Source organism: Anabrus simplex, chromosome 2, assembly GCF_040414725.1.
Source record: "Anabrus simplex isolate iqAnaSimp1 chromosome 2, ASM4041472v1, whole genome shotgun sequence".
NCBI lineage: Eukaryota > Metazoa > Arthropoda > Insecta > Orthoptera > Tettigoniidae > Anabrus > Anabrus simplex.
In genome coordinates this window covers 355,275,442-355,299,505 of record NC_090266.1, presented here as the reverse complement: position 1 = coordinate 355,299,505, position 24,064 = coordinate 355,275,442, and the positions used below count along the sequence as shown (strand labels likewise).

The window sequence follows — 24,064 nt, the reverse complement described above, 5'->3', positions numbered from 1 at the left end:
TATAAAATTCAAATAAATAACACTACTCCCAATTTCTACCAACAAGTACTAAACACCAATATATAAATAGCACTAAATGGAACACACACACACACACACACACACACACATACACACAAAATTTAAATAATTTCAATAGGTTTTAACTACTTTTTCACTACAATAATGCAGAGCTTTCTCAACAGCCAACCGTTCACAAGCGCATCCAGCAATCCCGGTTAGACTACGGCAGTGCAGCATATGGCTCAGCAAGACCAAGTGTCCTTTCAAAACTGAACAGCATCCTCCACAGCGGGGTTAGGTTGGCAACGGGAGCTTTTCGAACAAGCCCCATAGCTAGCCTACTTGCTGAATCTGGTGTACCACCTTTACACCTGAGGCACCAGCAGCTCTTTCTGGCGTATGCTGCTAATTTGCGACAGATGCCACTTCACCCAAGCTATCCTTGTGTATTCAACAATAGAAACCGTTGGTTGTACGCCGCTTATTCTCGAGCAACACGGTCAGTTGGACTACGCTTGGATAGCAGTCACAGATTGTTTCACGTACCTTCGGTTCCTTGCCTTTTCAGACAACCAAGGGGGGTACCTCCGTGGGTAGTATGACGACCTGAAATAATCCTGGATCTGCACACTGGCCCTAAGGAAAACACGGACCCTTCGATTTTTCGGAGGCTCTTCCTGTCCGTTGTTGGCCGGTATCCAGGATAGTTGTCGTTTAAACGGATGGTTCAAGGACAGAAACGAAGGTGGGCTTTGCGTTCGTTGTCGACAATGATAGGCTTCTTTTTTCTCTCCCGGACACCTGTAGTATGTACACAGAAGAGCTCTATGCTATCTGCAAAGCTCTGTGGTACGCACTGTCCGATGAGCGCTGACACTTTTTGTGTACTGACTCCTGAGCTCGCTACAGTCTGTTGATACCTGTTTCCCTCGGCACCCTCTGATGCAGCGGGTCCAGGACCTGCTGGCCGGGTGTTCGGATGCCGGCACCAGAATAACGTTTATTTGGCTCCCGAGCCACATGGGTGTAGAGGGAAACGAGTTAGCAGATGAGGCTACCCAAGGAGGCAGTAACACTGCCCTTGTTGCCTTACAGGGTTACAGCAAGTGATATTCGCACTCTGTTGAGACATCTGGTTTTGTCCCATTGGGAAATGGAGTGGCAGGCCATTCCACTTCCAAATAAGCTGAGAGCGATAAAAGGAACAATGAAGGTATGGAGGACTTCCCTTTGGGCTTCTCGGAGGGAAGCAGTGGTATTATGTCGTCTTCGGATCGGCCATGGTATCCTGACGCACTCCCATCTGTTGAAAAGAGAACCCCCTCCGGTGTGTACTTGCGGCGACCATCTTACTGTGGTACACATCCTTACAGAGTGTGTGGACCTGATCAGTCTGCGCCATAGGCTTAACCTCCCGAATAAATCTCCCTCATCCTGCGAGATGACGAGCAGTCAGCAGACCTCGTCATCCCTTTTAGGAGGGATAGTGGCCGTTTTTATCATGTGTAATGATGTCCTTTGTCCTAGTGTATTTGTGTTAACTGCGCTTTTATCCCATTGGCTTTATTTTAGTTTGTGTTGCGTATTTTAATGTGTTATTTTATCGTCTAACATGAATTATATATATATCTGTACTTCCAGGCAATGCCTTATTCCTCTGTTACCTGTATTTTCTATTATTTTATTAGAAAATAAGGCATTGCAAATTAGATCCACTGATTATTTTAATCTCATAATCATATTTCTTCATCACCTTTTCTTTAAAACTCTTGTCAGTGGATACATTTTAAAATTTTAATTGCCATATATCATGTCGCCCATCTCATTCCATTAGGGGCCGATGACCTTCAGTGTTAGGCCCCTTTAAACAACAAGCATCGTCATCATCATCATCATGAACTGGTAAGGAAACTTCTATGCTGAGTTGTAGACAATGACCTTTAAAAGAAATGTGGATTCTGGATGTATGGGAAATGTTCTTCCAAACACATGTAGTTGTATTATAATTAGAGCAATAATTTAGAACTTAATAACATTCACAGTTGCTATATGATTTATTTTTCTTCATACTTCTAGTATGTCAAAAATGCCCCAAAAGTTTGTATCCTTGTATTTTATATTTTAGTAATAATATTCCTTCACATAGGACTGGCATCAGGAAGGGCTTCCAGCCGTAACACTGGGACAACTCCACAACACATGCCGGCCCAATAAACTGGTATTTAAAAAAAAAAATCCAGGAAAAATAGTAATGATATACTATGGTGCTTTTTTAGCTATCTTTTCATTCTCTAACTGGTGGTTTTCAAACTGTGTTGGTGTTTGTTCCCTTTTAATTAAACATTTATTTTTATTTAACAGTTGGATGATCCTGACTTGGTCACAACATGGCAGCTTATAGAGAGGAGGAAGATCCCTTTGAGGAAGATATTGTTTTTGATCAAGCTGGGCTGCTGAATAATACGTCCAAAATTAATACAGCTATTCGAAGAGTTTCTAGCGGGAAATGTGTGCTCTTTGCCAAAACTTTGGGGCTGTGTGGTGCTTTCTTTGGCCTGGTGAGTATTTTTTTTTACTATCTTTAATTAGTTGGTGAATCTATATTAACTGGATGTAAGCAAAGTTAGTCGTACCCAGACTGTGAAGGACCGTGGGTAGGCTCAGTATAGTACTGTTTTTTCATACTTCCTAGCCATTCTGTAGTTATAATTGTAATTTGTACTAGTACTATAATATTGGCTATTCATAAATAATTCACAACCTTTAATCCTATATGACTATCATGAACATCCTTGATATAGAATATAGAATAGGATTTTTCAGTACTAGTAATGGAGAGGAAGAAACAGGTATTAGATCAAGGCATGTATAGTGAGATACGAACATGAAAAGGAACATGTAATATGATATACACAATGATAGGTCAATGTGGGAAGAGGGAGCAGTAGAAAGGCGGGGATATTAATGAACACAATAACACAAAAGGATTATACTACTGTATTACCAAATGGGGAGTATGTCGGGAGATAGTGGGTTCGAACCCCAAATAAAGACTCAAAATTATACAGTAGTGTAAAGGTGGAATACGTGATAAGGATTGCTAAAGTGATACGACAATACAGGCTTAGCACAATGAAATTTATTTTATGTAATACTAGCTGATGTACCCGTGCTTCGCTACAGAATTCTATATTGTATACAGAATTCTAGGTTAGGTAGTGTACACGTTGTGAGCAAGATTGTATTAAATTGCATAGCACTTAACATTACCCTAGAAACTCGACGGGGTAGTCACCAAACGTCTTTTCTCGTGAAAACTGGGTTAGGGAATTTTCATTGTAATGTTAGGCCCCCCTTGCCTACATCAGTCACAATCAGGTTGGGGAGTTTTCATTATAATAGCAGACACTCACTCTCCACCCGCCTTTTTACAAACTCAGAAAGACTGTCTTAGTAGTTTTCCCAACTGAAATGAACGTAGGTCATTACTCATTACAATGACATCAGTAGGAATGGCGCGATTAAAAGCAATGCTTTCATATGAAATACTCGATCAAATGAAAAACCACACATTTTCTCACTTTTAACGAACAGTACTACGCTGCCGATCTAACAGTCCAAAGTTCCAGGGCTGGAATGACCAAGCCGCAGACAGCCGTGATTCGTGAACACTTCGTCTTATTTCGGCTGGGTGGGGGTGTCGAATAGTGGAGACTCCCAGGCCAAAAACTATGCCCGTTTACTAATCTGTTTCCTTGGAGTACCTGATGAGTCGGAAAATCTCAGTTCAGTACATATGCAGCGGAACAATCTGACTTGGAGGCAAATGTTTCCTCCAAGCCAGAGGAGAAACCCTGTCTTCACTGCTAATTTGCAATAAAATGAATGTAGAATTTAATGAAAATGTTTCATATGAAATACTCGATCAAATGAAAAACCTCACATTTTCTCACTTTTAACAAACAGTACTACGCTGCCGATCTAACAGTCCAAAGTGAAACAGCTCTTTTCAGGGTTGAATTTTGAGTTATTTAGTGAATTGTGGTGCTATAATTTGGAATAGGCCGAAATAGTAATTCTAGACCAGGTCATACTACTACTACTACTACTACTACTACTACTACTGCTGCTGCTGCTGCTGCTGCTGCTGCTGCTGCTCCTGCTGCTGCTGCTGCTACTACTACTACTACTACTACTACTACTACTACTACTACTACTACTACTACTACTACTAAGTGAGCCTCTGCCTATGTTTGCACACTGCTCATTCAAAATAGCGCGTCAGAGTAGGGATCGAATAGCTGGAGTACTATTATGAACCAATCTGTTACGTACAAGCAGTATCAGAAAATGTATGAACCAAAGGAATGGCATGCTAAAAAAGAAAGTTTTCTAACTCCCCGGCTATTTCCCGCCAATATTCAGTCAGGCTGATATACTCGATACGCAGCAGTAATCTCATATCGGAGTTGGCGGCTGCATAAGAGACAAAGAACATCACAACAAACAATAGTCAATATAATGTTATTGTTGATCAATGTTATGCGCGTTCAATATTGTAGGCCTTCACATTTAGTTTTCTTCTAACTCTGAAATACCACTTATCATATTCGGTACGGTAAAACTGAATAAAATATAAATGGTCGGTAATTGTATTCTCTATAACTTTTGTTATGTAGTACTTTTCGATAGGACCAAGACATTGGTATTTAAAAATTAAATTTTAGCCGCGTTCCCCTAAACTACAGTTTCATCCAGGGTGAATAAAATTGTTTATAACTTAGACTGTAGTTTCTTATTCCCCGACTCTATATACGGAATTTCATTCAGTTCTGTTAACTCATTTTCTAGTGGCTTGGCGTTGATATGGACTTGGCAACAAAAATACAAATTCAGGAATATCTGTGTTATCAAAGCCGGTACGGTAACAATGTATGACATAAATTATTGAAAATTTAATTCTGTATAACTTTCGTTATGCAGTATTTATCTATAGGACCACTAATAATAAAAATATTTGAAATTTAAATTTTAGGCCTTCCCCTAAACTACCATTTCACTCAGTGTGAGTAAAATGATTTATAGCCTAGATTGTAGCGGCTCATCCCCCGACATCACATACCAGTTTTCATTAAATTCTCTTCAGCCGTTTTCTCATGATGCGTTTACATACATACATACATACATACATACATACATACATACATACATACATACAGAAATTACGGAAAAGTAAAAATTGCATTTCCGTGTTACTATGACCGATACAGAAATACCATTCTTTTCAAATTCTGAGCAACGTAGAGAGAAAACTCTTATTTTATATATATAGAAATAAAGCAATGGTTCATGGTGTTGGTTACTGTAGTCGCATCCTAGTTCGTGAACCATGGGCAACGGCTGAGTGGCCTAGTAAGAGGTCCTAAGAGTCGGCATACCAGTAGCTATGGAATGGGAGTGGGCATCTCGGACATATTCAGAGTCGTGGCCTTCCTTGCGCTCAGGTGGCTAGGACTATACAATCCACCAGTGGTCCCTAGCCCGTTAGAGGAGAGAACCTCACTTGGACTATGTGCAAGTAGGGTAGCATCCTACTCCATGAATTTACAGAGCTCAGAACATTTTAAGCAAGCCTGTGGGAGTAACAAAGTTCCACTCTCATTTGACAGGCGAGGGACTCCTTGGAAACAACTTGGCGAACAAAATGGAATTCGATGGGGAGTTATCAGTATTAATGGGGCTTATGGAAGAAAGAAAGTAGAACTGGCTGGGTCAGCAAAGAGGATGCATCTGCATGTACTCCGAGTAAGTGATGTTCGGGTAAAGGGAGATAACGAGGAAGAGATAGAAGATTATAAAATGTACTTGACGGGTGCTAAAAAGGGAAGGGCAGAGTACGGGGTAGGACTGTTTATCAGGAATACTATTGCACGCAACATAGTTTCTGTTAGGCACGTAAATGAGTGAATGATGTGGGTAGATTTGGCAGTTGGAGGAATTAGGACAAGAATTGTCTCAGTGTATTCACCATGTGAGGTTGCAGATGAGGTTGAAGTTGATAAGTTTTATGAAGCAGTGAGTGACATCGTAGTCGGGGTGAACAGCAAGGATATGATAGTGGTAATGGGTGATTTCAATGCGAAAGTTGGAAGTAGAACTTAAGGATACGAAAGCGTAATTGTTAAATGTGGGGAAGATATGGAAGCTAATCGGAATGGAAGCGTTTACTGGAATTCTGTGCTATTATGGGTTTAACAGTTACGAATACATTCTTCAAGCCTAAGGCTATTCACCGCTACACATGGGAGGCTTGGTGTACTAGATCCATAATAGGCTATATCTTAACCGACTTCGAATTCAGGAAGTCTGTTAGGAATGTATGGGTTTTTCAGGGATTTTTCGATGATACAGACCACTATCTGATCTGTAGTGGACTAAGTATCTCTAGGCCTAGGGTATAGAAAGTGAAATCTGTCTGCAAACGAATAAGGGTAGAAAATCTCCGAGAGGAGGAAATTAGACAGAAGTACATGGATATGATTAGTGAGAAGTTTCGAACAGTGGACAGTAAGCAGGTTCAGGATATAGAAAGAGAATGAGTGGTATACAGGGATGATGTAGTAGAAACAGCAAGGGAATGCCTAGGAATGACTGTGTCTAAAGACAGTAAAAAGCGAACATCTTGGTGGAATGATGAAGTGAGAGCAGCTTGTAAATGTATAAAGAAGGCTTATCAGAAATGGCTCCAAACAAGGGCCGAGGCAGACAGGGAATTATACGTAGATGAAAGAAACAGAGCGAAACAAATAGTTGTTGAATCCAAAAAGAAGTCATGGGAAGATTTTGGTAATAACCTGGAAAGGCTAGGTCAAGCAGCAGGGGAGCCTTTCTGGACAGTAGTAAACAGTCTTAGGAAGGTAGGGAAAAAGGAAATGAACAGTGTTTTGAGTAATTCAGCTGAACTCATAATAGTTCCCAGGGAATCACTGGAGAGGTGGAGGGAATACTTTGAAAATCTTCTCAACGTAAAAGGAAATCTTCTTGGTAGTGTCGCGAACAACCAAGCTCATGGGAAGGAAGAAAATGATGTTGATGAAATTACGCTTATGGTAAATAAACTCCATTGTCATAAAGCAGCATGAATGGATGAAATCAGACCTGAAATGGTGTCAAGTATAGTGGGAAGGCAGGGATGAAATGGCTTCATAGAGTACAGTATTACCCTAAGATCAACATGGAGTGTTGTAAGGTACCTTCAGATTTGACAACAGCAGTAATTGCACCCATCTATAAGCAAGGGAACAGGGAAGATTGCAACAATTATCAAGGTATCTCATTTATTAGTATACCAGGCAAAGTATTCACTGGCATCTTGGAAGGGACGGTGTGATCAGTGGTCGAGAGGAAGTTGGATGAAAACCAGTGTGGTTTCAGACCTCAGAGGGGCTGTCAGGATCTGATTTTCAGTATGCACCAGGTATTTGAAAAATGTTATGAGAGGAATAGACTGTTGTGTTTGTTTCGTAGATCTAGAGAAAGCATATGACAGGGTACCGAGGTAAAAGATGTACGCCATACTGGGGGACTATGGAATTAGGTTAGATTATTGAAATCAATCAAAGGCATTTGTGTTGACAATTGGGCTTCGGTGAGAATTGATGGTAGAATGAGTTCTTGTTTCAGGGTACTTACAGGGGTTAGACAAGGCTGTAATCTTTCACCTTTGCTGTTCGTAGTTTTCAGGGGTCATCTGCTGAAAGGTATAAATTGACAGGGAGGGATTCAGTTACGTGGAAATGCAGTAAGCAATCTGGACCATGCTGACGACTTGGTCTTAATGGCAGATTGTGCCAAAATCCTACAGTCTAATATCTTGGAACTTGAAAAGAGGTGCAATGAGTATGGTATGAAAATTAGCCTCTCGAAGACTAAATTGATGTCAGTGGGTAAGAAATTCAACAGAACTGAATGTCAGATTGGTGATGCAAAGCTAGAACAGGTAGAAAATTTTAAGTATTTAGGTTGTGTGTTCTCCCAGGATCGTAATATAGTGGGATTGAATTAAGGTGCAGTAAAGCTAATGCAGTGAGCTCACAGTTGCGATCAATGGTGTTCTGTAAGAAGGAAGTCAGGTCCCGATGAAACTTTCTTCACATCAGTTTGTTTTCTGACCAACTTTGCTTTACGGGAGCGAAAGCTGGGTGGACTCAGGATATCTTATTCATAAGTTAGAAGTAACAGACATGAACGTAGCAAGAATGATTGCTGGTACAAACAGGTTTGAACAATGGCAGGAGGGTACTCGGAACGAGGAGATAAAGGCTAAGTTAGGAATAAACTCGGTGGATGAAGCTGTACGCATAAACCGGCTTCGGTGGTGGGGTCATGTGAGATGAATGGAGGAGGATAGGTTACCTAGGAGAATAATGGACTGTAATGGAGGGTAAGATGAGTAAAAGGAGGCAAGACTATGATGGTTAGACTCAGTTTCTAACGATTTAAAGATAAGAGGTATAGAACTAAATGAGGCCACAGCACTAGTTGAATATAGAGGATTGTGACGACGTTTAGTAAATTCAAAGAGGCTTGCAGAATGAACGCTGAAAGGCCTATAATGATAACATATGAATGTGTAAGTAAAGCAACTGTAAAATAAATTTTTAAAATCAGAATCACATAAACGTGCATCCACCCTCCCACATGTTCAGACTCATTCACAAGGTTCGAAAATTTACGTTATCTACCAGTTGTACATTCTTTTTACATGTTTACAAAATTTTGAATTATCAATGTCTTTCTCCTGTGATGGGAGTTCATTCTACAGTCGAGCAGATTGAATAATGACGTGCAAGAAATCAGCTTCATTTCCCATATCAAATCCTATTTACAAGGAAACAGTAACATTAAAAATTTCCACCTATTTGGTACTTATATTTGCATAAAGGAAATAAATTTATCATACACAGTACATGTTTCATTCCAGTTTGGAACATCTTCAGCTCTATTACATCGCTTAGGTGAAAACACAAAGTATTTGTCTTTTTAAGAACATCTCAAACAGTAACTTTGTTTTCTTAAAATCTATGTAATTTAAAATTTGAAATAAATTAAAATCAATGTGGATGGTTGAATGGGGTGGTGGAATGAGAGGGAAATGGATCTGCTTATGGTTAGCCTATTTTAAATTTTTTTAAATCTATTCATTTGAACAGATGTTGTAAAGAATGTTTCCAGCATTTATATCACTAAAATATTCTGCTTGTCTTCTAATAAAAAGTTTTTTGAAAAAAATAACTTTCCCTTGTCACTGTTCTGAATATTACTAGGTGTTCTCTTCATTTGCTCCTTCCAAGGTGATTGCTGTTTGTTTTAAATTTACAAAAATATTTCTTAAATTCAGTTAGTTCAGGATCCCTGAAGCTGATTGCTGTTTTACCATTAATAAAAGAGCTTCCCCGTAATCTTGTTGTTAATAAAATCTACTGTGTCCTTGAAGGAGCGACGGCTAATGCAGCCTTCCGTCACAAGACATTCCTACTTCAAAATTTTGTAAAGATGTCCGTCGCTCCTCCAAGGACACAGTAGATTTTATCAACAACAAGATTAGTGGGAAGCTCTTTTATTAATAGTAAAACAGCAATCAGCTTCAGGGATCCTGAACTAACTGAATTTAAGAGATATATTTGTAAATTTAAAACTAACAGCAATCACCTTGGAAGGAGCAAATGAAGAGAACACCTAGTAATATTCAGAACAGTGACAAGGGAAAGTTATTTTTTTTCAAAAAACTTTTTTAGAAGACAAGCAGAATATTTTAGTGATATAAATGCTGGAAACATTTTTTTACAACATCTGTTCAAATGAATAGATTTAAAAAAATTTAACCATAAGCAGATCCATTTCCCTCTCATTTCACCACCCCATTCAACCATCCACATTGATTTTAATTAATTTCAAATTTTAAATTTACGTAAATTTTAAGAAAAACAAGGTTACTGTTTGAGATGTTCTTAAAAAGATAAATACTTAGTGTTTTCACCTAAGCAATGTAATAATACAGCTGAAGATGTTCCAAAATGGAATGAAACATGTACTGTGTATGATTAATTGATTTGCTTAATACGAATATAAGTATCAAATAGGTGGAAATTTTTACTGTTATTGTTTCGTTGTAAATAGGATTTGATACGGGAAATGAAGCTGATTTCTTGCAAGTAGAGGGAAAAGGGACACCTCTCGACCTCCTTCGACGGAACAACAGTTCAGCTGTAAGTGGTTGAGGAGCTGATATGTATGTTACCTATGACGATTTTCACAGGAAAGCAATATCTATTTGTTTACAGAGAGCAGTTGTAGAGGGCAGTGATCTGGTTGTGTTTATATTTTAGTAATAGTAGTCCTCCACATAGGGCTGGCATCAGGAAGGGCTTCTGGCCGTAACACTGGGACAACTCCACATCACATGCCAGCCCAATAAACTGGTTAAAAAAAAGGCCAGGAGAAAGAATAATATTGATATCCTATGCTGCCTTTTTTTGCTATCTTTTCATTCTTTAACCAGTGGTTAAATGACTATGTTGAGCAGTTAATTGTTCTGGTCAGTGCCGGGCTGAGTGGCTCAGACGGTTAAGGCGCTGGCCTTCTAACCCCAACTTGGCAGGTTCGATCCTGGCTCAGTCCGGTGGTATTTGAAGGTGCTCAAATACGACAGCCCCATGTTGGTAGATTTGCTGGCACGTAAAAGAACTCCTGCGGGACTAAATTCCGGCACCTCGGCGTCTCCGAAGACCTTAAAAAGTAGTTAGTGGGGCGTAAAGCAAATAACATTATTATTATTATTATTGTTCTGGTCAGTGTTGTACTCCCTGTAGTTTCATCATGTTTGCTACTGTAGTGGGGTGCCAGGAAGGAAGCTCATACAATAATGTTGGCCATACTTGTGTCAAATAGGCCATTCAAATTGGTTTCGTTTTAGTACCAAGTAGCGATTGTGGATAAATCGTAAGATTCTGTATTCTTTGCACCTTATATCCCCAACGTGCTTGTTCCATTTTAAATGACTGCAAATATGGATACCAAGGAGTTTTATTGAGGTGCAAGGCATCATGTTCTTACCACACAGTGAAAATTGATGTAACAGCAGTGTTCTGATTGGATATATTTACATTTCTGTACCTTTGAAGAAATTTTATTTACACTGCACCACAGGGCCACATTATGAAGATCTGACTGGAACCTGTCCACATCGTTCTTGTTTCTAATGGCTCAGTAAAGTGTTTTCATCAGCGTACTGCATCATAGTGGATGATACACAGCCTGGTAGATCCATCATAAAAAATGTGAACAGAAGTGGCATATCATACCTGAAGTGACCAAAGTGTGATCTGATGTGGCCCCACTGAACACAACACGTTAGATTTGACTCACTGGGAATTATCTCAATTAGTGATGGGATAATTGAATACTTTTAATAATCAAATTACCTCCATCCGATTATTTAAATAATGGACTTGAGTTTCAAATATAATTCATTTGAATAATCAAATAGTTTTAATAATCGAATAACCTCCGTCCGATTATTTAAATAACACAACCCAGCATTTTCATATTTTTTTCTTTGCTGCAAGACGTGTTATAGGTGACCTTAACTAATTCTGGGTCGCTGAACACGAATCCGTAGTCTGTTTCTATGGTTTCTCACAGTAGGTATAAGAAAATAAGAGATAGACCTGAATATTGCAGGGGCCGATGACCTAGATATTAGGCCCCTCTAAACAACAAGCATCATCATCATCTGAATATTGCATATAAAAAGTAGTGACAAATGTTGATAATTTTGGAAATATTTATAATTTTTTATATTATTTATGTTTTGAAATAGTTGAATATTGTCTTGAATTATTTATACAATTAATAATATTGAGTATAACATTACAATGAAATATTTAGCATTTATTGTAATATAATACTAATATAATATAATACTAATAAAATACAAAAACCCATAAACAAACAATTCTGAGGCATGACACTTCAGCAATTCAGTGTGATTTACAAGGGGTAAATATAACTTTTATTCAGTATCAGTAACATTTTATACACCAGGTGTCAAAAGTTGTCTCTTGGGCCGGAAGGTGTAGACCAGTGTTTGTCCCTAGCTCTGCTGTCCCATTCACATAAATAACAAGTAAGGAGGGAGAGATATTATTCTGTAAATTGTGTGAAGTATAAGTTGCAGCCGAAAAATTCTACACTGTGCTACAACATTGTACTACTGCAAAACATAAGAATCGTGTAACGAGACATTCTGTACTTGAAAATAGGCATTTGCTATTCAAAACCATGACATCAAGTTCACAGTGTTCACAATTTTCGAAAGATCACTACAAGATGATGGTTTCATCTAATATTCCTTTAAAGAAACTTAACAACCGAAGCTTCAGACAGTTTCTTGAAAATTTTACAAAGTATCCTGTTCCCAAAGAATCTACTCTCAGGAAGGACTATCTGACACCTTGTTATGAAGAGATGTTGGATATAATAGACAAGACTACAGATGTGGATGGAGGATATGTAGCAAATGTGATTCTTGGTACACTGAAAGAAGACCGGCTCTTGTCTCTTTCATCCTCCAACCATTATTTTCCCCTGTGGGTTGGAGTGGTAGAATAACAGAGTATTCCCTGACTGTCGTAAGAGGTGACTAAATGGGGCATCAACCCAGGGGATCTTAAATTAAGACTAGGTAAACAACTGATAGGCAATCTGCCACCTGGGCAAGTGACCTAAATGCAGATCAGCGTTGGTCGGTCGGTTGTGGTACTGTGTCTGCTAAGCATCCACGTCAGCTTAGACTGTTGTGGAAAAGTGGCCAGCTACCTGATGCTGGAAAGGCATCTATTGACAGGTCCATTGCTAAAATGGATGCCAAGGACTTGCACCCACTTACGCTAGTTGAAAATGAAGGTTTTGTGGAATGTTCCAATAAATTACAACCATTATGCACTACTCCCAGCCGAAAAACATCAACGTATCAATTGATACCCAAAATTTTCTGCAAACTCTCTACAAACGTGATCACTGATAATGGTGCCAACATAAAGAATGCAGTTAAACATCAGTAAAAAATGCACCATATTCCGTGCCTTGCTCACATGTTGAATTTGTGTGTTACAGACGCTCTAGTGGTGAACCATCTTCTCAAGGACATCATTAACGCGTTGACTGCCAGGACACATACAGTGGTGGACAAAAGTAAAGGCACTGCACTATAAGAATATGAAAAATAAAAATATATTAAGGCACTTGAGCACTGAAAATAAAATGTCTTTTATTGTCCTCACATAGCACCCTGGACATAAGTAAAGCACATCAGCGTTCGGGACTAGTTTTTAACACTGTGGTAGTTCTTCAGTATTTTGTTTAGTTTCCTCGCCTTCGAATAACCTCCTTCAGTCTCTTTGGCATGGGTTGAACTAGGTTTTCAGTTACTTCGGTACCAGTGTTCTTCCACTCCTACAGAAGTACCACCTTCAGTTTGAGATTTGCTGGAAATAGTATGTTTTCTCACTCTTTTACCCAATTCCTCCCATGGATGTTCGATTGGATTTATGTCAGGTGATTGGGGAGGGGTATTTAAAGTATGCGGTATGTTGTAGACAATCCACAGACAGTCCGCCTCCGTAGCGTAACGGTTAGTGTTATTAGCTGCCGTCCTCGGGGGCCCGGGTTCGATTCCCGGTACTGCCAGGAATTTAAAACTGGCAGGAGGGCTGGTATGTGGTTGAAATGGTACATGCAGCAAACCTCCAATGGGGGTGCGCCTGAAAAGAGCTGCACCACCTCAGGATGAGGACACGAGTTTACTTTAATCCACAGACAAACTATTTCAGAAGTGTGTTTTGGTTCTTTATCCTGTTGGAAGTAAAACTTACCACCTAGCCCAAGATTTTCTGCACTTTTCTTAAGGTTTTGTTGTAGACAAATTTGTGCATTATCCCATCAACAAAGACAGGTTCAGCCACTCCAGACGCTGCCATGCACCCCACACCATAATGGCTCCATCCTCATGTTTCACAGTGGATTGTATATTTTGTAGTTCCCATCCTATATTCTTCTTTCGCCATACCAGAATGCACCCATCACTCTCAAAAATGTTAAATTTGCTCTCGGAGAAAATCATAGTTTTCCAAAACTCTTGAGTCCTTAAATGTGTACGTCATTGTAAATTCAAGGCGTTTCTTCCTATTAACTTTACTTACATATGGCTTCCTTCTGGACCCTCTTGCACGGTAACTGCCGCTGTGAAGAACAGATTGTTCGGGGATCGACAGCGATTTGTGTTGCTGTAATCTTTCTGCCTTTTTGCATTAAGTGTATTATAGTTCTCCTGTCCCTACTGTTGAGTTTATATGGTCGCGCTGTTCTATCCCCATTTACAACTGATTTATTTTTCTGATAGTTCTTAATAACAGTTTGTACTGTATGACAACTCCTGACAACGTTTGCAGTTTCTCTGTACGATATCTGTTGGCTACATAAATGCATAATAATTTCTCTTTCCTTAAGAGGGACTTCTTTTCCTTTACGTCCCATTGCAGTCACCGATGCTTGTGGTATATTAAGGTTACCTGAGAGTATGAACAACACTGTATCCAGACATGTGTAACTTTGAACTGAGGCATACAGAGCATGGTGTGCCTATACTTCTGTCCTATATGACAGCACCTCTGGTGGACATATCGGCGTACTATTTTGTAGTCTGTTTGAAATATGATAATCTCAATAAGCAGGATTATAAGGTATAAAACGTACATTGTTTACCAATATATATCTGCTGGATGTGGTGCTGTTTTTTATGTATATATTCACATGTGCACTACATGCAGTTCCCCTGCGCCTATACTTCAGTCCGCCACTGTAGCTAGAAATGTCACGGTGACCAAAGCTTTCTTTCTACTGGGCATATAGTAAATCAGAAGTAAAACAATATTTGAAGTGATATTTCACTTAAGTGTTCAATATAAGTACTAAATACAATAAATATTCCTAGAACCCCGAGGTACCGCCGTGACCCCACAGAAAATGTCACTGTATAGTTTTGGCTAGATCACCAGAGTGGTACAATCTAGCAGTACTAGAATCTTGTGTTGCTTATTTGCACTCATTTTAGCCAGCAGACTGTGCCACAGTTTGTTTCCTAGCACTTAACACTACAATCCCAAGACACTCATTGTTCTACAGTAGCGTTGTGAAGTGATCATGCCCTCTTTCACCTACCCTGCAGCAAATATTCTCAAGGCAAATATATAGACCATGAAAATGTACATCAACTCTAGTATTGTAGATATTGCAAAAAGTGTGATTTATTATTTTCTATGTTGAAATTTTACGAATAAATCAGTATTTTTCTTGAATATGTATTCCTATAAATTTCCTGTTTACTCCTTGCTAAATGCTCATTGGTAATTTTGCTGTGTTGTCAGTGAATGTTATCAATTTAAAAAATGCAAATTAATATGCTCATGTTTCTGCTAAATGTATTGGGTTAAGTGGTGGGTACCAGCTTAGAGAAATAGGATTGGGTGCAAGGATTTGGAAGGAATCAGTTTGGCCTAGTAATAAGGTAAGCATAAGAATGGAGTGAAAATGGGAAACCACAGAAAACCATTAATGGGTTTCCCGACAGTAGGACTCAAACGCACTATCTCCCAAATACTGAGCTTATGAGTTATCTAATCCTGCACACCAAAGAACATGGCTAATGCACCAACTTTTTTTTTCAACAATTATTTTTTGAACACAATGAAACTTATACACAAGAAAGAATGATGTTTCTTCTACATTCCCTATTTTTCCACCTAATCTCCTTCCCGTTCTATCGCCTTCCTCCAGCAAGACACAAGGGCATGTATGCCCTGTTGGTACCAGTGTTGTGTTCACGAAGCCATTTCTTCACTCTGCGAATCACCTCCTCGTCATCCTCAAAATGTCTTCCACGAATGGCACTTGGTGGTCCAAACACATGAAAGTTGTCTATAGTGTGGATGGGGTAACACTATCCAATCCTGTTTCGTGAGGGTGTGCGTTATCATGTTGAAGCAAACAATCACCTGGGTTGTTATGGCGTCCAAGTCACTGGAAGCGCTTCTTGAGTTTGGTTAATATGTTCACATATGCGCTTCGGCATCACATCAGCAAGTATGTCACCATCAGAGTCCCTAATAACCTTACCAGCGGAAGCAGTTGCTTTGAATTTTTTCTTCTGTGGAGAGTCAGGATGGCGCCATTCCATCGATTGCCATTTTGTTTCGGGCTCAAAATGATGAACCCAGGTTTCATCACCTGTCACAAGCCGGGACAAGAAGGCTTCCCTCTCAGCTTCAAAATGTTGCAGCAACACAGAAATGTTTTTCTTCCGTAAGACGCATGGAACCCATCGTGAACACCTTTTTGCATGATCAAGAGCACTGTTTATTACACCCACACTTCCTTTGCTCCCGTGCCAACTGCTGAGTTGTTCTGCGTTGGTCCTTGCGAATGAGCACATCAGCACTTTGCATCTTGTCAGGTGTGACAGCCGTCGGTGTCCTCCCCGACCACTGCAAATCTTGGAGCTCTGCTAAACCGCTTTCAGATGGCCTCACCCTCTGTGCCCAGCGACTAACTGTACTTCTGTCGACTGCTGATGTTTCATAAACTGTACATGAACTTTTGTGAATGTTTCCAACCCTTTTCTTGCTCCGCAGAGAGAAATTCAGTGACGACGTGCTGCTTGTAACGTACATCACTTACAGACACCATGTTGAACCATTGTTGCAAGTATGCTATTGTTGGAAGAAATGGGAACTTTGTGTGCGCATTCTGAAAACTTCAAAGAATTCATATCTAGTTTTGCATTCGTAGTATTGTTGGGACTGAAAAACAAGTTGTGGTGAATTATTTTCTGGGCCACCTTCGTATAATTTGGAAACCAGGCATGCCAGGATTTGCTGTGAGGCCACAGTGGTATGCAAAGTCAACAGCTCAGTCTGTCCGTTGGCCCAGGGAAGGTCATCTAACAAAACCTGTTAGCAGTACTTTCTACCCCTGTGGCCATACAAGAAACTCACTCAGCGGTACCACTCGGGCAGCCAACTTGTTAAGAAGTGCAAGGTGATACTGGCACATTTTCAGAGCAGCAATGTTGCTACAGATAAATTAAGGGAAATTCAGATGCAGATGAACATACCCCAATTACAGGTAAAATAACAAGGTGGAACTCTCTCCTTATCATTGAAAGACTAATCGTGTTGTGTTCACCACTCTCCGCACTATACGAAGGGGTACCCAAAAATAACCGGAATAACATTGCTTTGGGCGAAGCTTGTGTAAAATGCATTTCTGCCACCTGTGTTTTCGATCTGGCTTGTAGAGTTCATCTGTAGTGATTGTTTTTGCTAGCGGTGTTTTGTTCTTGTTTAATTTTTTATGTTGGCAAGTTTAAGTGAACAATGTGGAGCTGTGAAATTTTGTTTTCTACTCTGTAAAAATACTGCTGAAAACAGCTTACAAAAATGACGCTATGGGAAAAACTGAAGTGTACGAGTGGTTTTCTCGGTTTAAAAATGGCGGCATGTCGATTGATGACAAACCTCGTTCTGGACGTCCATCAACTGCCCGAATCGACGAAAATGTTGAAAAAATTTGAGAGCTTGTGCTCGCAGACAGTCGACAGATAATTGATCAACTGTCAGAGATTAGTTCAGCGAATTTTGATGGAAGATTTGGGAATGAAAAGGGTTGCTGCCAAGTTTGTTCCTCAGGTTCTGACTGATAATTGAAAAGAACGTAGAGTTGAAACATGTTGTTGTGTTTTGAAACAACAGCTTGAAACTGATCCAGATTTTCTGTCAAAGGTCATTACTGGTGATGAGTCATGGTGCTATGGTTATGACCCAGAAACAAACCAACAATCAAGCCAATGGAGGGCTTCATTGTCACCTCATCCAAAAAAATGTCAAGTCAAACATCAAAACAATGCTGATTTGCTTTTTTGACGCCAAGGGCATAGTTCATTCAGAGTCCCCCCCGGTCTGACTGTCAATCAACCTTTTCATTAGGAAGTTTTAAGAAGATTATGCAACAGTGTTTGTCAAAAAAGACCCAATTTGTGGCAGACAGGAGGCTGGTTCTTCCACCACAACAACGCATCTGCACACACAGCCATCTCTGTTGGACAGTTTTTGGCTAAAAATGGTATGGTTTCGCTGCCACATGCACCTTACTCACCTGACCTGTCTTCGTGTAACTTTTTCTTATTTCCACGCATGAAAAGGGGTATGCAAGGACACAGATTTGACAACATTGAAGAGATCAAGAAAATAACAAGGGAGGGGCTGACAGCCATTTCTAAAGATGACTACAAAAAAAATGTTTCGAACAGTGGAAGTACCGGTGGGACAAATGTATTAGTTGTAATGGAGAGTATCTTGAAGAGGATAAGGTTGTTTTGAAAAAAAAAATAGAAAATAATAACTTTTTAAAGAAATTTTTTGGGTACCACCTTGTAAGTCACTTACCAAGAGCTTCAGAAAACCTAGATGCACAGGGGTGGGAAGTACTGGATGACTGTGTACTGCTCCTCGAACCATTGCGCACAATGACAAGAAATGTCAGGGGAAAAGTATCCTACCTTGTCTATAGTAATTTCTCTCTTGAAGTGTATGCAGCATTCCGTTTGAATCAAGAACACCAGAACGATTATCAATAGTCTATTAAAATCTAATTTGATATTATACTCAAGAGATTTATCAGTGATCACTGCGATATTAGCAAGATTACGGCCAAAGCTACATTTCTGGGTCTCTGGTTCAAAAAGGCAGTATTTGAAACACAAGAAAATGGCTACAATGCTCAGAAATGGTTCACTGAGGAGTTTATGCCCCTTATGATGGAGAGAGACCTAACTTAGTCTTCTACATCAGTTACAACCCAGGGAAACCTGATGCCATCCACTAGCAGTGCTAGCTCTAGTTTTTGGGCTCTCATTCATTTGAAAATCAATGAGAAAAATATGATTGAAGGAACTACTACCATGATCCTCATGGTGAGACAATATTTAGATCTCCAGTACACAGGTACAACAAAAGATCCGTTACAGTTTTATGAGAAATATTAATCCATGATTCCTGAACTTTGAGCTACAAATGAAGTACTTGTGTATACCAACGACTGCAGAAGAGTCTGAGAGTGTTTTCTCCAAGGCTGTTGAAATCGTTGGTCAGAGGAGGAGCAGGCTTTCACCAAAAAATATTGATTGTATATTTTTTTTAAACTGTAACATGCTAAATTGATGTTATGGTCAGCAATATCGGTTACTTTCAATTTTGTCCAGTATTTCAAATGTTCCTTAAGAACTTTAAGAAGTAGTACATTTCAATAGTTTTTGTAAGTTTCTATTACATGTGTGTGCTATATTTACTATTTGTTTACTTTTATAGTAAATATTTGCCATATTTATTGATTTTTATAACTGTTTTTAGTAATTTGATCAGAAATATAAGTTTCATTTCACTCTAGGTTTTATTAAGTTTCCAGTGCATGTCTAGTTTCAAAGGTCTCCATGAATGTTATTTTGGCGTTTCGGTGTATGTGAAGCTAATGTTCTGATACGGAAGTTATTTGTACAGTGGTATTCATATTTGGTTACTTTTTCCTGTTATACAACAAATGTATGTTAAATTTATATTTTTCGGGTGTAGTAATTGGTTCCCTAGCTTTGGTATGCTTGAATGAAATTAAAATGTATTTTCGTTTATATTTACAAGTTCTTAAAGTGTATTTGTAAAATGTTTTCTGATTCTTTTTATAAAAGTGTGTGCCTTGGTTTATTGTTTTGGGTAGGCTAGCATTTGTAGCTCTTTGGTCAGTTTTATTTTCTCATTATCGAGCTCGATAGCTGCAGTCGCTTAAGTGCGGCCAGTATCCAGTAATCGGGAGATAGGGGCCGATGACCTTCGATGTTAGGCCCCTTAAAACAACAAGCATCATCATCATCATAATCGGGAGATAGTAGGTTCGAATCCCACTGTCGGCAGCCCTGAAGATGGTTTTCCCGTTGTTTCCCGTTTTCACACCAGGTAAATGCTGGGGCTGTACCTTAATTAAGGCCACGGCCACTTCCTTCCCACTCCTAGGCTTTTCCTATCCCATCGTCGCCATAAGACTTATCTGTGTCGGTGCGACATAAAGCAAATAGCAAAAAATAATAATAATAATAATAATAAATTACTTTCTCATTGATACCCATCTACTGTTCTCATATGTTATAATTCTCAAGAGTGTAATATTTAGTGTTCAGTAACTCATTCCGTAATCAAAAGAAAAGCTTAAATGTTTGCAAATCGCACTAAAAGGACCATTATTTCTGGAGCTTAAAGTTGCATATTTTTACATATTTTGATGCATTATAAATATTTTGATAAATATTACAGGTTTTAAATATTTTGAAGGATATTCCGCATTTAAAAGAAAACACAATTCCTTTTTCACTAATTTTACATTGATTTAAGTTTTTTCAATTAAACACTTGAAAATAGTTTAAAGAGGCTGTACATCTCTAACACACCGGGCGAGTTGGCCGTGCAGTTAGGGTCACGCAGCTGTGAGCTTGCATCCGGGAGATAGTGGGTTCAAACCCCACTGTCGGCAGCCGTGAAGGTGGTTTTCCGTGGTTTCCCATTTTCACACCAGGCAAATGCTGGGTCTGTACCTTAATTAAGGACACAGCCTCTTCCTTCCCACTCCTAGGCTTTTTCTATCCCATCGTTGCCATAAGACCTATCTGTGTCAGTGCGACGTAAAGCAAATAGCAAAGAAAATAATATATATGTAACATCTAAAAATAATTTAATGCTGTAAAGTGAAGTATTCTGTTAAAGAATCACATCCCTGATCTTCATGTGAGAAATAAAAAAAACTTGCTTCATCAAAGGAACAAGTTCTTCCTACACAAGGGGCACTGGAACCTTCTTCGCCTTCTACCAGTGAATTTAATAAAGAGTTGTGCAGGGCAATGGTCTCCGCAAACATACCGTAGTTTCAAGGATTCCTGCGCAAATATTGCAACTTCAGTATTCCGGATGAATCAACACTCATGAGAAACTATTTGAACTCCTGCTACTTTGAACGTGATGGGAATGATTCGATTTGAACTTGACGATTCATACATATGTATTGCTGTTGACGAGTCGACCGAAGCCTTGGGTTGTTTCATTGCAAATCTCCTAGCAAGTACAGTAAATTGTATCCAGAGGCTCTGTGTAAGTCTTATTTAATTTATTTATTTTATTTATTGGCTAGAAATAACTACATGAAATTTTTAAAAAAATTTAATTTACTGCAAACTGCAGGAAGAGAAAAATTATGCTTCACCATTCATCAACAAGAGACTTTAAAGATATAGGGATCAACGAAGAAAAACTGTTGGTGTTCTACGCAGATGCTGCATCTTATATGCTAAAATCTGCAGTTGCGTTGTCTGTGTTTTACCCGAATATGGTCCACTTCATATATTTGGCACATGGATTACATCGAGTAGCTGAGACCATATGAGAAAACTCTCCTGAAGTGAATGGTTTAGTATCAGCAACAAGAAAAGTTTTCTGCATATCTCCCTATTGTGTGCAGTGCTACAAGAAATTGTTACCAGATGTGCCTTTACCTCCACAGCTTGTGATCACCAGATGGGGAATGTGGATAGAAGCTGTGAACTTCTTTAATGAACATTTTGAAGCAGTGAAGTCAGTAGTGAAAAAATTTCCTCCTGAAAATGCAGCGTCTATGCGTGTGTGTATGAGTGCCTTTCCAGATTCAAAGGTGGCTTCATCAGTTGCATACATCACAAGCCATTTTAGTTGAATTCCGAACAGCATTACAAAGCTGGAAAGTTCTGGACTGCCTCTCCATGAATCTGTCTATAGTGGAAGATGCAATCATTAAATTGAGTGTTGTGCTGGGAGCAATTGGTGAATGTGTTTCATTAAAATTCATTGTATTGAAAAAGAACCCAGGATACAATTTTTTTTCAAATGTATGACAAATACTTAACGGTGAGTCTGTGCAGCTCCCTGAGAATGAGAACATATCTTCCAGTATCATTCCTCATTTGAAATACGTGCCAATGACTTCATGTGAAGGTGAAAGTTCTTTTTCTATACATAAGAACATCCTAACAGACAGAAGGCATTCGCCGGGCTGTGTGGCTTAGATGATTGAGACGCTGGCCTTCTGAACCCAACTTGGCAGGTTCGATCCTGGTTCATCCCAGTGGTATTTGAAGGTGTTAAAATATGTAAGCCTCGTGTCTCTAGATTTATTGGCACGTAAAAGAACTCCTGCAGGACCAAATTCTGGTACCTCAGCGTCTCTGAAAACCGAAAAGTAGTTAGTGGGACGTAAAGCCAAAAACAACAGAAGGCATTCGATGACTGCAGAAAAATATTTAATTATTAATTGTGCCTCCAAATGAAAATTAGTTAACTTTTTCCTTTTCTGTGTACAAGAATAGATCAAATAAAGCTAAGATATTAAGTTATAACTGCATATTTTGTCAATTTTAGCTACATATTTTTCATTTTTATATTATAATCCAGGCTCTAGTCATACGTGACTCATCTGCGGATCTTGGGGTGAACTAATCTGCTGCTATTCTGGTGTTAATGAATCTGTTCCAATGATTCAAAAAGCCTAGCTTCCAGTATTATGCATCTTTCAAACTTGGAACTACAAAGCAGGAATCATCGTATTTTACGTGGACTTTGAATAACATTAATATTCATTGTCCGGGAATCTAACCCAGTCCACCTTCATACGGAGGCAGTGATTGTCACTGAGCTAACACACTCCTTTGGTCAGAAAATTTCAGTCATTGAATTTATCAGTTATTTTCTTGACAACCAAACAAATCGTTAATTTGATTATTCCTAAGAAAATATTTGTTCATATGTCTCGCTCGATTGCTTCAGCAGAATTACTCATTCATTTGGAGCAAATGAATGTTAAAATAATCTCTTTTCATTAAATTCTTTTGAAAGCATTGACTATTGGATTGCTTCATTCATTTGAATGGAATTTTGAATGAACAGTCAAAGAAATAATTCAATGGAAAGAATATTCACTATTCAGTTACCTCATTCATTCAAATGGTGTTATGAATGAGAAATAGAAAAATAATAGAATGGAAAAGAATATTCACTATTTGATTGCCTCATTCGTACAAATGGAGTTTTGAATGAACAATCAAAAAATAATCAAATGGAAAATAATCAAGTAATTGAATAAAATGAAATAACCAAATAAGAAATTATTTTATATTTGATTATCCCGTCATTAATCTCAGCCATGCCAGCAGCTTGCTTTGAATGCTGTACTTGCTAAGCTTCAACAATAATTGTTGATGAAATACTTGGTGAAAGGCCTTACACCAGTCGAGAGCTACACAGTCCACTTAGAAGATATTAGTTTGGTCCATGGAATACTGCCACTCGTCAGTTACTTTAATTAAAAATGTAGTACAGAATTTTCCAGGGAGGAATCCATGTTGGTTGGTATTCAACATGTCTTTCTCATTAAGAAAATCTATCGCTCCATACATTCACAGTTACCAGTTGTTAATAGAGATGGGGCAGTAGTTGTCTACATTTTCTGTCGCCCTCTTTGAACATAGGAATAACATTAGCTTTCTTCCATTCATCTGGCACATTCCCACTGTTCATTGATATGTTAAATATTGCATAAAGGAAAGGTGCGAGTACATCTGCACAGCAGTGGAGGATTCTCGTTGCCACGTCATCTGGGCCATTCGCTGCATGGGGCCTGGATCTCCGAAGGCTTTCTCGGACCTTACTAGTGGTGGAGACTGTTTAACGGAGTGAGAGGAGGGGGTGTCCTTGTAGTAAACATGTCTCCTTGGGGAGAGGAAACTGAGAGTCATCGTACTTGAAGACAGGTGGGACACTGCTCCTTCTGTATTTGATGAAAGCCCATAGCTCTCTAGTATGGGAACTAATGTATGTATGTA

General features: G+C 39.0%; 1 protein-coding gene across 3 annotated transcripts in view; it reads left to right on the top strand.

Moving 5' to 3' along the window:
- Positions 1 to 24,064, top strand: part of LOC136864135 (uncharacterized) — a 210,154-nt gene that overhangs the window by 93,944 nt on the left and 92,146 nt on the right. For all 3 annotated transcript variants that reach the window (XM_067140758.2, XM_067140757.2, XM_067140756.2), the window contains one exon: positions 2,365 to 2,561. In XM_067140758.2, the coding sequence (XP_066996859.2) occupies positions 2,391 to 2,561 (171 nt within the window). In that variant the 5' untranslated portion in view covers positions 2,365 to 2,390. The remainder of the gene's footprint in view (positions 1 to 2,364; positions 2,562 to 24,064) is intronic.